Genomic DNA, 14,878 nt, shown 5'->3' on the forward strand with positions numbered 1-14,878 from the left:
TGGGGGGAGTGAGGGAAAGGGTGGAGGTGAGTTGGGGGGAGTGAGGGAAAGGATGGAGGTGAGTTGGGGGGGAGTGAGGGAAAGGGTGGAGGTGAGTTGGGGGGAGTGAGGGAAAGGGTGGAGGTGAGTTGGGGGGGAGTGAGGGAAAGGGTGGAGGTGAGCTGGGGGGATGAGGGAAAGGGTGGAGGTGAGCTGGGGGGATGAGGGAAAGGGTGGAGGTGAGCTGGGGGTTAGTGAGGGAAAGGATGGAGGTGAGCTGGGGGGGAGTGAGGGAAAGGGTGGAGGTGAGTTGGGGGGAGTGAGGGAAAGGGTGGAGGTGAGTTGGGGGTGAGTGAGGGAAAGGGTGGAGGTGAGTTGGGGGTGAGTGAGGCAAAGGATGGAGGTGAGCTGGGGGGAATAAGGGAAAGGGTGGAGGTGAGTTGGGGGGAGTGAGGGAAAGGGTGGAGGTGAGTTGGGGGGAGTGAGGGAAAGGGTGGAGGTGAGTTGGGGGTGAGTGAGGCAAAGGGTGGAGGTGAGCTGGGGGGATAAGGGAAAGGGTGGAGGTGAGCTGGGGGGCAGTGAGGGAAAGGGTGGAGGTGAGCTGGGAGGCAGTGAGGGAATGGGTGGAGGTGAGCTGGGGTGGGAATGAGGGAATGGGTGAAGGTAGCAGGTGAGTAAACCAGCACATGGCAGGGTTGTGAGCCACAGCAATTATCCTCACTGGATCTGCAACTTAATTTTCAAAAAATGTTCATCTTTTTACTCACTAGTGTAGGCCCAGTACCTCAATGAACAGGAAGAAAATTCGGGTTTAAGGCACTTTACACAAAGGCCAGTGGTCACAGAAGGAGGGAAAATCATGGGAGGTAAAACTGTATCTCTGCCACACTGGGCGGACTGAATTGGTTCACTGCAAGTCATGAGCTGCTGTCATGACGACGTGCTGTCCCTGGGGCGGGATGCTATACCACAGGAAGGGGTTTTGAGGGGGAAAGAGAAAATTAAAAATAACACCAACCACAGAGATTCACAAAAGAGGAAATGCGACAACAGAGACCATGGAAAAATATTCACCCACACTAATAATCAAAGAAGTGCATATGAAAACAATGGACTACTCTCCAAAAAGTATCAAAAACGCATTTAAAATGGTAATACCTGGCATTGGTGACAGCATAGCAAATAAGCAATGAAGCCCTACATCATCACCTTCACGGGGGGCTACTTACTGGGAGCTTTCACGGAAACGGTGTACTCATTCTCCAGCTTGGCTTCCATCCTCACAGAGGGAGAATCCTCAGGAGAAAACTCTGCCTCCGTCGCCACCCTGTCATCCAACTTACATCTCACAATAACGTAGACAGTGGTTTCTGCCTGAAACGGGAGGCCAGTCATTGTCCCCTCTCCCTCTCAGACCCCCCTAGGGTGCTGGGCCTGAGGGTCTCCCCAGCTCTACTGCCCCAGCTCTACTGAGGGTCCTCTGGGGCAGGGTAGACTCAGGGTCCAGTACTGGGCAGTGAACGGTTTGCTACCAATCCCAATGAGACAAGTCACAACAACCGAGAGTAAATATTTATAGCAATTGAATGGAGTCTTTTTATGTCTGTTGAAGCTGATAATATTAATACTAATAAAACTTGGCTGGATGTGGTGGCTCACGCCTGTAATCCCAGCACTTTGGGAGGCCAAGGTGGGAGGATCATGAGGTCAGGAGTTTGAGACCAGCCTGGCCAACATGGTGAAACCCTGTCTCTACTAAAAATACAAAAACTAGCCAAGTGTGGTGGCAGGTGCCTGTAATCCCAGCTACTCAGGAGGCTGAGGCAGAAAAATCGCTTGAACCCAGGAGGCAAAGGTTGCAGTGAGACAAGACTCATGCCACTGCACTCCAGCCAGGGCAAGAGCAAGACTCTGTCTCAAAAAAAACAAAACAAAACAAAACCAAAAACAAACAAACAAACAAACAAACAAACTTAAGGCTGATACTTAATATGCCTTATTATTATTTTTTTTGTGTGACAGTCTTAGTCTGTCACCCAAGCTAGAGTGCAGTGGTATGGCCTCAGTTCACTGCAACCTCTGCCTCCCAGGTTAAAAAATTCTCCTGCCTCAGCCTCCCAAGTAGCTGGGACTACAGGTGCCTGCCACCGTGCCCATCTAATTTTTGTATGTTTAGTAGAGATTGGGTTTCACTGCATTGGCCAGGCTGGTCTTGAACTCCTGACCTCAGGTGATCTGGCTGCCTCAGCCTCCCAAAGTGCTGGGATTTATATGTCTTTTTATTTCATTTTGCATAGCATTTCTGGTGTATTTTTTAAAATGAAATCATTAGTCCATTTCAGAATTGGACATCTCGTTAGAAGTCCTTCGCGACAGATAGCTTGAGAACACTGGCTCTAGACCAGTCTTGCTACTCAAGGTGGAGCCACAGGAGCATCAGCATCGGCATCCCCTGGAAGCTTGTTAGAAATGCAGAACCTCAGGCCCCTCCTGGCCCCACTGAGCCAAAGTCTGCATCCTAACAAGATGCCTAGGTGACTCCCATGCCCCTTGCAGTGTGAGAGAAGCCCTCCTGGGCTCTGCTTTTTATGTAGTCCTCCCTCACTGGACTTTACCATTGGGCAAAAAGAGCTTCTTGGGCAATTAATTTTCCCAAAGCATCAAGCACTTTGAATAGCTCTTTTAGCTTGCTTTAAGATCTCACACCAAGCCTGCCAAATGGAATAATTCTGCTTGTGCTGTTTACGTGGGGAATGAGCCTCTCAGCCTGAACTGGTGAGGGCAGTCTCTCCAAAAAACAGACAGGGTAAGGAGAGATTTCTGGCCATAGCGAATCCCCAAATGTTCCTCCTAAGACTCTGCTATAGCCCTCAGATTAGCCCTTCATGACAATGAAGGCGCCATGAGAGGGTGTGGACAGCTTGGACTTTATGCCAGGTGATGGGGAGGGCAGTGATCCTGGCTGCTGGGAGCTGCTAAGGCTGCACACACATGTGCTGTGGTGATTGTCCCACCTGCACTTTATGCCAGGAAGCATGAGGAGCCAATGAGAATGTGTGTCTCCCCTACTGACAGTCAGGATCCAATCCCAGCCTGCCCGTCCCCCTCCTCCCAGGATCCAGAGGCCTGAAATCAGTAACTAGGAGAATCCTGGGTTCACAGGCAGTCAAGACAGGAATGGGACCCTGGAAAAATCACAGAGGTGAGCAAAGGAGATCACACTTTGGTTTCCCCCCCTTTACCTATGGGCACCCAACAGCCTGACCAGAGGGGCATGGGAAGGCAGGAAGTGGCACAGGAAGATTTAAAATGGAAATGTCCATAAAGGCATGGCCAGTAAGGCAAAGGAGTGAGATAGGCTGAGTATAAAGAACAGGGAATATGGGAACACCCTAACTGGGGGATGCACAGCCCATGTAAAGGGTTGCTCAGCCCGCACCAATCATCTTTGGCCTAATATGACCAGATTCTGATTCAAAGGAAGCTGGAAATAAAGATTTTTATGCCTAACTTTTAAAAATAATTTTAAAAAGTAAAATATAAAAATAAAGATGGGAGTCTCACCATGTTGCCCAGGCTGGCCTCAAACTCCTGAGCTCGAGGGATCCACCTGCCTTGGCCTCCCAAAGTCTTGGCATTCCAGGTGTGAGCCACTACACCCAGCCAATGCCTAACTTTAAAAATACTGTGCAGTCTTGGCCAGGTATGGTGACACATACCTGTAATCCCAGCATGTTGCAGGGCCTAGGTGAATGGATCACTTGAGGCCAGCAGCTTGAGGCCAACCTGGCCAACATGGTGAAACCCAGTCTCTAATAAAAATACAAAAAAAATCAGCTGAGGGTGGGGGTGCACACCGGCAATCCCAGCTACTCGGGAGGCTGAGGCATGAGAATCACTTGAACCTGGGAGGTGGAGGTTGCAGTGAACTGAGAGCTCACCACTGCAAGCCAATCTGGATGACAGAGAGAGACTCCATCTCAAAAAAAATAAACACTGTGCAGTCCAAACCAAACATGTCTGATATGGTTTGGCTGTGTCCTCAACCAAATCTCATCTTGAATTGTAACTCCCACAATTCCCATGTGAGAGGAGCTTGGTGGGAGATGATTGAATTATGGGGGGCAGGTCTTTCCCATGATAGCGAATGAGTCTCATGAGATCTGATGGTTTTAAAACAAGGAGTTCCCCTGCACAAGTTCTCTCTGTCTTTGCCTAATGCCATCCATGTAAGACATGCCTTTGCTCCTCCTTGCCTTCCGCTATTATTGTGAGGCCTCCCCAGCCATATGGAACAGTAAATCCAGTTAAACTTCTTTATTTTGTAACTTGCCCAGTCTCGGGTATGTTTTTATCAGCATCATGGAAATGAACTGATACAATGTCTATCAGTTAAATCTGGGCCAAAGAAGCAGTTAGAAGCCCCATGTAGGAAGTGCTTGCCAAATGCCTCATGGCCTCAGCTGACATGAAACCATTCACAAGGGTGAGGAAGCCAGTGCTGCCCACTGCCAAGGCTCCCATGCCTTCTCGCCTCAAGGAGCCCACAGAGCCGTTTTAGCATAAGAGCTTGTATCCATTAAGGAAGCATTCTGCTGCTCTGAACTATCATAAAATTCACACATTTTTAATTAGGAAAGGAAAAATAATAAAAAACCATCAGTACTAGTGTAGGATTCAAATGGCAGTAGCTCATCAATTGGGCCACATACTCAAGTCCTCAGTTAAGGTATGCCCCACCCCTGAAAATGCTAGTCGAATGATGTATGACATTAATCTGATCCCTTTAAAAAGCGATATTGGCCAGTGAGTTTTAGCCATCAAGCTTCAAGACTTCCTTGGGCCATGGTGGTGGCCAGCGATGGAGAAGGAAGCTGTCAGATGCCCAAGACGCATTTCCTCCCTCCCAGTACTAGGCTACCAGGAGGAGACACAGGCCTCTAACTCTTGGGTTAGCATTAGTGTCTGGAATGCTCCTGTCTGCTGATCTCCTGGATGCTCCCTGTTATTGATCCATAGAATAGAAGTCTTAGACTGATGACACACATCTCCCTGGACTAGCCTCTTTCTTACTCAAGGGAACTGGATGTGTTTAGGGCCCAGGTAACAGGGTACCCAAAAGAAATCCCAAAGGAAGGCTGCAATTATGCCAAGGTGCAACATGAGAACCCACTCTCTTTACTACAACAAATGCATGCTTTTGAAAAGGCCAAGTGTTGATGTCCAGCTACCAGGCCCCCAGCAGTGCCTACAGTGCCTACCCCACAGCGAATGCGGTCCGGCTGCACCACCATCAGGTTCCCAGACGACGTCACCGTCGGCAAGCTCTGCTGCTTCGAGTAGGAAACAGGCTTCTCGTCCTCAGGCTCAGTGTCAGTGACAGAGTCACAGCCAGAATCTACGAAATAGAGGACACCACTGAATGGGAATGGCAGGAAGGAGAACTGGTGGGCATGTTCCTCCCCATGAGAGCCCCAAACATTGCAAAATAGGAAATGGCTCTGAAGGTCAAACAAATACAAGCAGAAGGGACTGACTCAGGAAGTCACGAAAGAGGACCTAGTGGGGAAAAGCCAACCAGCATGTAGGCCACAGGGCAGGATGACAGCAAGAGGGACGACAGTGGTGGAGGGGAAAGCCAGAAAGTCTGAGGTTTGGTCTGAACCAATGGATTTCTGGAAGCTTTACCTCCAGACTTCCTGCAGAGATGAAGAGGAGTGAGGAAAGGAAGGAGGCCCTTTCCCTTTAGGTGGGTTCAAGTAGGGACTGTCCACCTAAAGGTCATTCTTGGAACATCAGGTAAAATCTGTACTGTCCAGAAAGCTACTAGGTCTCAGGGTAATGGCTAGCCAATGTATTCCTTCTGGAAGCAACAGTGAAAAGCAATTATTTTCAACAAACCGTAGATAAATTGGGAACACCTGTACCATGGGACGATTACAGCATGCACAGAGTCAGGGCTGGTGAGCAGGGGTGTGCAAATGTGTGGGGTATTGGCACAGAATAAGATGCTGCTGAGAACCTACCAGAGCTCGAAGACAGGGGTTCTTAACCAGGAACTATTAATTGATAGACCTACCTCTTGTGTGCAAGATTGTGTGTGTGTGTGTGTGAGAGAGAGAGAGAGTGTGTGTGTGTGTGCGTGTGTGTGTGTGTGCATATGCATGCACATGTGTATCTCTTTGCCTATACTTTTCTGGAGAAGGTTCAAAGCATCAGATCCTCAAAAAGGGAGAGAATTTCAAGACAGTTAAGCGTGGTTGAGAGGGCCAGGTGTGGTGGCTCACACCTGTAATCCCAGCACTTTGGGAGGCTGAAGCAGGCAGATCATCGGAAGTCAGGAGTTCGAGACCAGCCTGGACAATAGAGTGAAATCCCATCTCTACTAAAAATACAAAATTAGTCAGGTGTGGTGGCACATGCCTGTAATCCCAGCTACTTGGGAGGCTGAGGCAGGAGAATCACTTGAACCTGGAAGGTGGAGGTTGCAGTGAGCTGAGACTGCGCCACTGCACTCCAGCCTGGGTAACAAGAGTGAAACTCGATCTCAAAAAAAAAATTGGTTGAGAGGAGAGAGAAGTTTCATCAGTCTCTTTTTTGGGCTTGTTCTCATTCATTCCTTAACCACTTTTACAACCAACCAAATGTGTTAGGTACTTGAGGGGACCTAAGGATGAATCAGACACTAACCCTGCCTTCAGAGGGTCCATCATCTAAAAGGATAAGAGAGGTGAGAAGCAAGAGTTAGTTGGCTGATTTCTGCATGCTGGTTTTCTGGGAGAAAATTGGCCTCCACAGAGTTTGTGGCAACTGTCCTGGTAGAATGCTAGGGTTACAAATCAGCTGCTGATAGGAACCCTAGAAAGCTGCAACCACAGCCTTTCACCCTAGACCCTAGGTCATGTTAGGAAGAGGCTGTGCTTACACAACCATAAAGGCTGAGGTGGGGGCAGGGCCACAGGGCCACAGGGCCACAGTACCGCTGTATCCTATTGCTGTAACTATAAGGCACTGATGCGTGGCCTACTCAGGCCATGGGAGAGACCAGGGCTTCTTCCCTAACCATGCAGCTTAAAAGCTCCATAGCCTAGAGTGGAGGTCCCATCCCAGAGCCTGGATCTGACTGCTGAGTGTCTATGGGCCGCCCCAGAGAGCAACGTGCAATGAGGCATGTACTCTTGCCACTATTCCCCCTCTGTGATTTTTCCCAAAACATGCTACTGCAGAAGGCCTATTTGAATGCTGCCAATGAAGACCTTGTTTGTTCATCAGGCAGAATCTAGTGTTAAGAGGTAGAGCAAACGACCTGGGGTGTTCTAAGCAAGGTGACACAATTTTTAGCAGGGCATCAGAACCACCAGTCTCCTCCAATTCTCCTTTCTAGTCCTCGTGGCTCTCCTCTCACTCCCTGCAAAAGCCAACACAATAGGTTGGCATTTTCTCTGCTGGCAACGCCCTTCCCCACACCCTTCTCTCCTTGACTGATCACTTCTAAAACAGCCAGGGCCCATCGCCCTGGACAGAGCTATAAATGCCACCCAAGCAACCCTTACCCAGCAGAGGAGCTTGTAATGGAAAAAGCCAAAAAGATAGGGACAATTCATAGTCTTCGTCTCAAGTTTCAGTTAATTATTATTAGATTCCTGGACACACCATTATAAAAAATATTTCTGAGATTCCTCTGGGATGAGAAAATAATCCCATGGACTTGAAACATTCAGTCGGTAACTTAAAACAGAAAGAAGCTCCTTGGAACTATGCCTTGCTCCAGAACCGTTTAGATACTACTTGAGTGGCCACAGTGGCTGGAGTGGCTCAAACTGTTGCCAGTTACCTATTGTAACATAACACACAGGTATTACTTCTTTGGGATGGACCCACAGTGCAGTCTACCATTGTTTCAACAAAGAAAAATCCTTTATTTCTCCCAAATTACTGACCCACTAGCCTTCTGGCTAAAGAGTCAAAGCTCTAGTAAATATAACTTAGAAAAGAATGGAGAAAATATAAATTAGTCAAATGAGAAAAGAATGGTAACTACACATAGGGAAATTTTAAGAAACACATTGAAGTGAAAAGTCTATGTTAAGAATTCATATTAAACGCGGTGGCTCAAGCCTGTAATCCCAGCACTTTGGGAGGCTGAGGCGGGTGGATCGCGAGGTCGAGAGATCGAGACCATCCTGGTCAACATGGTGAAACCCTGTCTCTACTAAAAAAATACAAAAAACTAGCTGGGCGTGGTGGCGCGTGCCTGTAATCCCAGCTACTCAGGAGGCTGAGGCAGGAGAATTGCCTGAACCCAGGAGGTGGAGGTTGCGGTGAGCCGAGATCGCGCCATTGCACTCCAGCCTGGGTAACAAGACTGAAACTCCGTCTCAAAAAAAAAAAAAAAAAAAAAAAAAAGAATTCATATTAAAGAGAGAACTCCTTGCTAAGAAAATCTCAGTGCAGCTGGGCATGGTAGCTCATGCCTGTAATTCCAGCACTTTGGGAGGCAGAGGTGGGAGGATCACTTAAGACCAGGGGTTCGAGACCAGCCTCAGCAACATAGTGAAATCCTGTCTCTACAAAAAAAAAAAAAAAGAAAGAAAGAAAAGAAAATCTCAGTGCAATTTTAATAGAAAAATATAAAGTATTGAAATTGTCTTTAAAGAAGTAGAAAACCTGACTAAATCAATAACCACAAAAACAATGTAATAACCGTGAAAAAATCTTCCTCAGTTTAAAAATAATATTTAGAGTAAAAGCCACACAATCCTCTTTGAATTGAATTTAATTCGGGACAATGTTCTTCTTTACAATACTAATTTTTTTCTATCCTGGAAAACTCCATTTATATAGGTATTATGTCTTCCAGTAAAGTTTCAAAAAATAATAAAGGATAGTCCTATTTTATATTAAAGTTATTAAAAACAGAATGGACACAGCAACTGAATACAAGAGATAGTCCAGAATTAAAGCTTCATTCCCCTAAAAACTTAATATGAAATTTTAAAAAGGATTAAAAACCAGTACAAAGACATTGTCAAGAAAAAGCAGCAATAAGCCGTTGTCTGGGGGAAAATAGTTCCAAAAGACATACCTAATAAAAGACTTGTCTCAAAATATACAAAGAACTCTTAAAACTCAACAGGCAAAAAATAAAAAGTCTGATTTTTAAAAAGGGCAAAATACCTGAACAGACACTTCATCAAATAAGACACGTGGGTGGCAAATAAGCCATCTGTATATCTTGAAAAGATGGTCCACATCGTATGTCATCAGGGAAATGAAAACTAAAACAACAATGAGATAGCACTATACGTCTATTAGAATGGCCAGAATCAAGAACACTGACAACATCAAATGCTGGTGAGGGTGAGGATGGAGCAACAAGAACTTGCATCCTTTGCTGAGGTTCTTCGCCTTGGCTGGTAGGAATGCAAAATGGTGCAGCCACTTTGGAAGACAGACTTACAAAACTAAACACAAGCTTACTAAACAACCCAGCAGTCATGCTCCTTGGTATTTACAAAAAAGAGTTGAAAACTTACAGTCACACAAATACCTGCACACAAATGTTTATAGCAGCTTTGTTCATAACAGCCAAAACTTGGAAGTGACCAACATGTCCTTCAGTAGGTGAACGGATAAAGTGTGGTACCTCCAGACAATGCAACACTATTCAGCACTAAAAAGAAACGAGCTGGCAAGCCCTGAAATGCCATGGAGAAAACCTGAATGCACATTACTAAGTGAAAGAAGTCAATCTGAGCCAGGCGCAGTGGCTCACCCCTATAAATCCCAGCACTTTGGGAGGCCGAGGTGGGTGGATCACAAGGTCAAGAGATCGTGGTTAGGAGGAAAGAAAGAATGAATAGGCAGAGCACAGAGGCTTTTTAGGGCAATGAAGCTACTCGTATGATACTATACTGGTGGGTGGATGTTATTAGACATTTCTCCAAACCAACAGAATATACAACACTAGGTAAATCCTAATATAAACTATAGGCTTTGGGTGAGGGATAATGATGCATCAATGTAGATTCATCAGTGGTAACAAATGGGCTACTCTGGTGCAGCCTGTTGATGGAGGTGGGGGGAGGCTGTGTATATGTATGCAGGGGCAGAGCAGACATGGAACTTCAAGTGTTTTCCACTTGATTTTGCTATGAACCTAAAACTGCTTTAAAATGTAAAGTATATTCAAAAATATTGGCTGGACATGGTGGCATGTGCCTGTAGTCCCAGCTACTCGGGAGGCTGAGGTGGGAGGATTGCTTGAGTCCAGGAGGTAGAGGATGCAGTCACGCCATGCACTCTGGCCTGGGTGACAGAGAGAGACCCTGTCTCTGAAAAAAGAGAAAGAAGAAATCAATACAGACTAAATAAAATGGTTAGTGTGAAGGATGATTCAGCAGATGGTGCCAGAAAATATTATCTATGACGGAGAGGGAAAAGTGATGGGTATTATTTAGATTCTTCCTGATTCTTATAACTCCAAAATGAAATTTAGATGGATTTGAGGTTAAATCCAAAATAAAAATAAACAAATGTTAATAAACCCAAGCCCAGGTCAGTGGGGAGATTAAAAATATATGTCTGAGCATTTTACCAGTGGTTTGGGAAAAGATTTGTTAATCAAACAAACAAAAAAAAAATCACAATCTCAATGAGCCAGACTTGATAACATGAATTTAAAACTTTAGTAAACAAACAAAAAACTAAAATCAAAATGCTATAGCACTGTCATTCCTAATACCCAAAAGATGGAAACAACCCAAATGTCCATCAAATGATGAGGGATAAACAAAATGTGGTATGTCCATATAACAGAACATTACTCAACAATAAAAGAAATAAATTTCAAAACAACATGTTGTAGATGATAAATAGATATACGTTTTCTTATCAAAATAGATAAATAAAAATGAATGATGTACTGATACATGCTACAGCATGGATGAATCTTGAAAACATTAGGCTAAATGAAAGAAGATAGTCATAAAAGACTACATATTATATGATTCCAATATGTGATGTGTCCAGGACAGTCAAATCTATAGAGACAGAAAGTAGATTAGTGGTTGCTTTGGACTGGGGAGATTGGCAAGATTGTGGGACAATAGCTAAGAGGCATGGATTTTTTTTCTGAGGTGCTGAAAATATTCTAAAATTTTGATTGAAAATCTTCCAAAATTGAAAATATTCTAAAATTGATTATGGTGAATATTGCATAAATCTGTGAATACTTGAAAAACAATTGAATTGTACACTTAAAATGGCTAAATTGATAGTATGTGAATTATACCTCAACAAAGAAACCAATGGCAGGCCAGGTGCAGTGGTTCATATCTGTAATACCAACACTTTGGGAGGCTGAGGCAGATGGATCACCTAAGGTCAGGAGTTCAAGACCAGCCAGGCCAACATGGTGAAACCCCATCTTTACTAAAAATACAAAAATTAGCCACGCATGGTGGCACACACCTGTAATCCCAGTGACTGGCGAGGCTGAGGCAGGAGAATCACCTGAACCCAGGAGGTAGAGGTTGCAGTGAGCCAAGATCACACCACTGCACTCCCGCCTGGGCAACAGAGTGAGACTCCATATCAAAAAACAAATGAACAAACAAACAAAAAAGGCAAATCACAAACAGTTTAAAAATTTGAAGTAAATATAAAAATATGACAAGGGGCTAATCTTAATATATGAAGATGTCATAGAAATCTCTTTAAAAACACCCCAAAATCATTAAGAAGACAATTCATAAAAGAAGGATACAAATTACCTTCCCATTCAAATAAATAAAATGTCATTCATTCTCATTAATCACCATGAAATCGCAAATGAAAATATGCTTTCTTGCTATTTTATCTTTCAAATTAGAAAATGCTGTGAAGTACTCAGGGCATTGTTTAGAGGTAACTGGAGGACAGATACTCCCTAGCTGCCAAGGGAAGTACAAACTGCACAATCTTTCTGGAAAGCCATGTGTCCACATGTAGAGAAAGAGTAGGCCTTTAAAATGTTCACAGCTTTTGCCACATAATTCTATTTCCAGAAGTCTCTCTTAAGAAGAAAAATAAAAGTCCAAAATAAAGATTCTGAACCAAAAGTCTCTGCACCATTAAAAAAAAAAAAAAACTGAAAACAACCTAAAAGAATATTCAAAACATTATTTTCAAAGAGTTCCATGTGACGTGGGTAAAAGCTTATGGAATGCAAAGCAAAAAAGCAGGATATAAAATTATATCTCATATACTGCAGGATTTCAATTACATAAAAAATGCATTTTAAAAGGTCAGAAGAAAATGTGCGGCTGGATTCTGCATGCTTCTTTCCTCTCTCCCTCCCTCCTTCCTTCTCTCATTTTATGTATTTTAGTATTTTCCATCGTGAGAAAGCATTTCTTTGATAATGGGGGTAGGATAACAGAAAAAGTAGCAACTGACTCTATTAGCTAATCATCTTTTTAAAAATAGGCATAAAACCAATGCAACCTATTAGCTAATCATTTTGCCCAGGAGCCCAGCTTGACACAAATGAGATTGATCCTAACAGTGCTGTACTTGGCAGATATTTCCCAGCATTCAGACAGGCCATACAAAATACAGTTCCTTCCAGTAGGTCCATTCATTCAGTCACCTTAGATAGTCACTGGCAGCTCACTCATTTCAGGAAGTCAGGCAGGATGTCATTCATTCTGCAGGGTTATTCTGGTGGTGCTGATTGACAAGCCACAGTGGCCTCTTCCACAATGCACTATGGGGAAGGCAGAGTCCCAGAAGGGCCAGAGGCCAAGTACTTCAGCAGATTAAAAGTTTCCTTCAAAGGAAATGCCCACTCAGACATAAGCACTGCTCTAACCCACCTGACAGAGTGGGGTGGTCTCAGACCTTCCCACTTGAACATGTAGATCCCTCTTGGACCATTTCCCCCTTTGAAGATAATATCACCTTTGCTGTCCTGAGACTCAAATAATAAATGTTTGAGCAAAGGTACTCTGAAAACACCAAGGATCCTCCCCAGTGTAAAGTATTATTAAGATGCCAATAGCATCCTCACTGCTTTAAAATTTCACAATATCCTCTCAGCTTTTATGAAGTCTAGAGAAACTCTGGAGAAATGGTTGAAAAAGACTTTCTGTGTGCATCTGGTTCTTGAAAGTATCATCTTTATATATAGGATCCATGTAATAAATACTCCTTGAATTCATTGCAGAAAAAGTCTGTCTCTTTAGAGAACTTAAGTGTTTTTACTTATTAGACAAAAGGAATGAGCAAACATTGGTATATTTCACCTTTGGCCCTTGCTACTGGGTAGCTAGGTGACAAATTTGGTTCTTCACCTCTTTCACACTCCTGTCCAGGTCTTTGGTCTTTCCTATTTCTTTTTTATATTGTGTTTAATTTTGAAGACTCCTTCAAATACTTTGGAGATCCAGTCAGTATATGAGTCACTGTCTCTCAGACCAGCATCTGCTGAAAGTCCTCAGATAGGTTCTTTATGAGAATTGGTGTCTGGGCTCTTCATTTAGATGATAATGCCTTTTAAATGGAATGCAAGAACTTCTCAGATTATCTAAATGACTACATTATAAGGGAGTCCTACCACAGGATTCTGAGCCTGTGTTTGTGTCTGCAATTGCTTTGCAGGTAGGTCATGCTATGCTAAATGTTAGCGGTTACTGAGGAAAGAAGGAGGCAGGATGATATGGAAATGAGGCATTTGTGCCAACTGAACACAGGAGATTTTCCTGTACGCTACTTTAAATAGAGAAATGTGGTGGGAGATTCAAGCCCCAAAATAACACAGGGGAGATGCAGCAAAACTCCCGACAGATTGGTGAGTACCATAGCCTCCACGCAGTGCACAGGACGCTGTCACAATAAAGTAGCATCCTCTATGACAAAACCAACATGGTCGATTTGCCTTTTATGTATTTTATACCTGTATTTATGTCTTATTCATTTGTTTTGCTTTCAGAGTTGGGAAAGAACAATAAACATAAAGAATTAAATAGGGCCAGGCGTGGTGGCTCACATCTGTAATCCCAGCACTTTGGGAGGCCGGGGTGGGCAGATCACCTGAAGCCAGGAGTTCAAGACCAGCCTGGTCAACACGGTGAAACCTCGTATCTACAAAAAAGTGTAAATATTAGCCGGGCGTGGTGGTGTGTGCCTGTAATCTCAGCTACTCAGGAGGCTAAGGCAGAAGAATTGCTTGGACCCAGGAGGCAGAGGTTACAGTAAGCCAAGATCACACCATTGCACTCCAGCCTGAGTGACAGAGGGAGACTTCATCTCAAAAAAACAAAAAACAAAAACAAAAACAAAAACAAAAACCAGAATTAAATATGTATGACTATAGAACACATAAATTTAAAAAGTTAAATATGTCTATGCATATTTAAACAACATCAAAATCATTAATTTGTCAACACTAAAGCTTTGTGATTTTTTTTCCTTTAAGGGGAATCTATACACTATTTGGATCTGAAAAAAACTGTATGAAGTTGAAATGCAATAAATACATGTATGCATCTGGACCCATAACTGTGCTACATGGAGTAGCTCATGCTAGGTAAGAGCTGGTGACAGTCATTATTATCACTCATAATGATAATGATCAAAGCTCCTATTCTATTTATTAAATATTATGGGGACTGCTCAATAGTCCTAATCTCATTTAATCCTCAAAACAACCCTGTAAGATAGGAATCAATGTCTTATTCCCATTTTATAGATAAAAATACAGTACCCAGAAGGAATGAAATTACTCAGTCAAGGTCAAGCAGCAGCATGAAGCAAAGGTAGGAATCTACCCCCGACCCCCAGGTGCCACTGCCCTGCCTCCCTTCTAGATGTGGCCCAGGGCAGTAGAAGGTGGCATCACTTCCTATTCCTGGTCTGG

At 43.9% G+C, this 14,878-nt stretch overlaps 1 protein-coding gene across 1 annotated transcript in view; it reads right to left on the reverse strand.

Annotated features, from left to right (window-relative positions):
* The window catches only part of PIK3AP1 (phosphoinositide-3-kinase adaptor protein 1), a 129,811-nt gene that overhangs the window by 57,955 nt on the left and 56,978 nt on the right, over positions 1–14,878 (reverse strand). Inside the window, exons 3-4 of the mRNA XM_039465380.2 lie at positions 5,241–5,377; positions 1,209–1,353 (exon numbers count right to left, since the gene is read on the reverse strand). Coding sequence (XP_039321314.2) covers positions 1,209–1,353; positions 5,241–5,377 — 282 coding nt within the window. The remainder of the gene's footprint in view (positions 1–1,208; positions 1,354–5,240; positions 5,378–14,878) is intronic.

Source organism: Saimiri boliviensis, chromosome 12 (genome assembly GCF_048565385.1).
Source record: "Saimiri boliviensis isolate mSaiBol1 chromosome 12, mSaiBol1.pri, whole genome shotgun sequence".
Lineage (NCBI taxonomy): Eukaryota > Metazoa > Chordata > Mammalia > Primates > Cebidae > Saimiri > Saimiri boliviensis.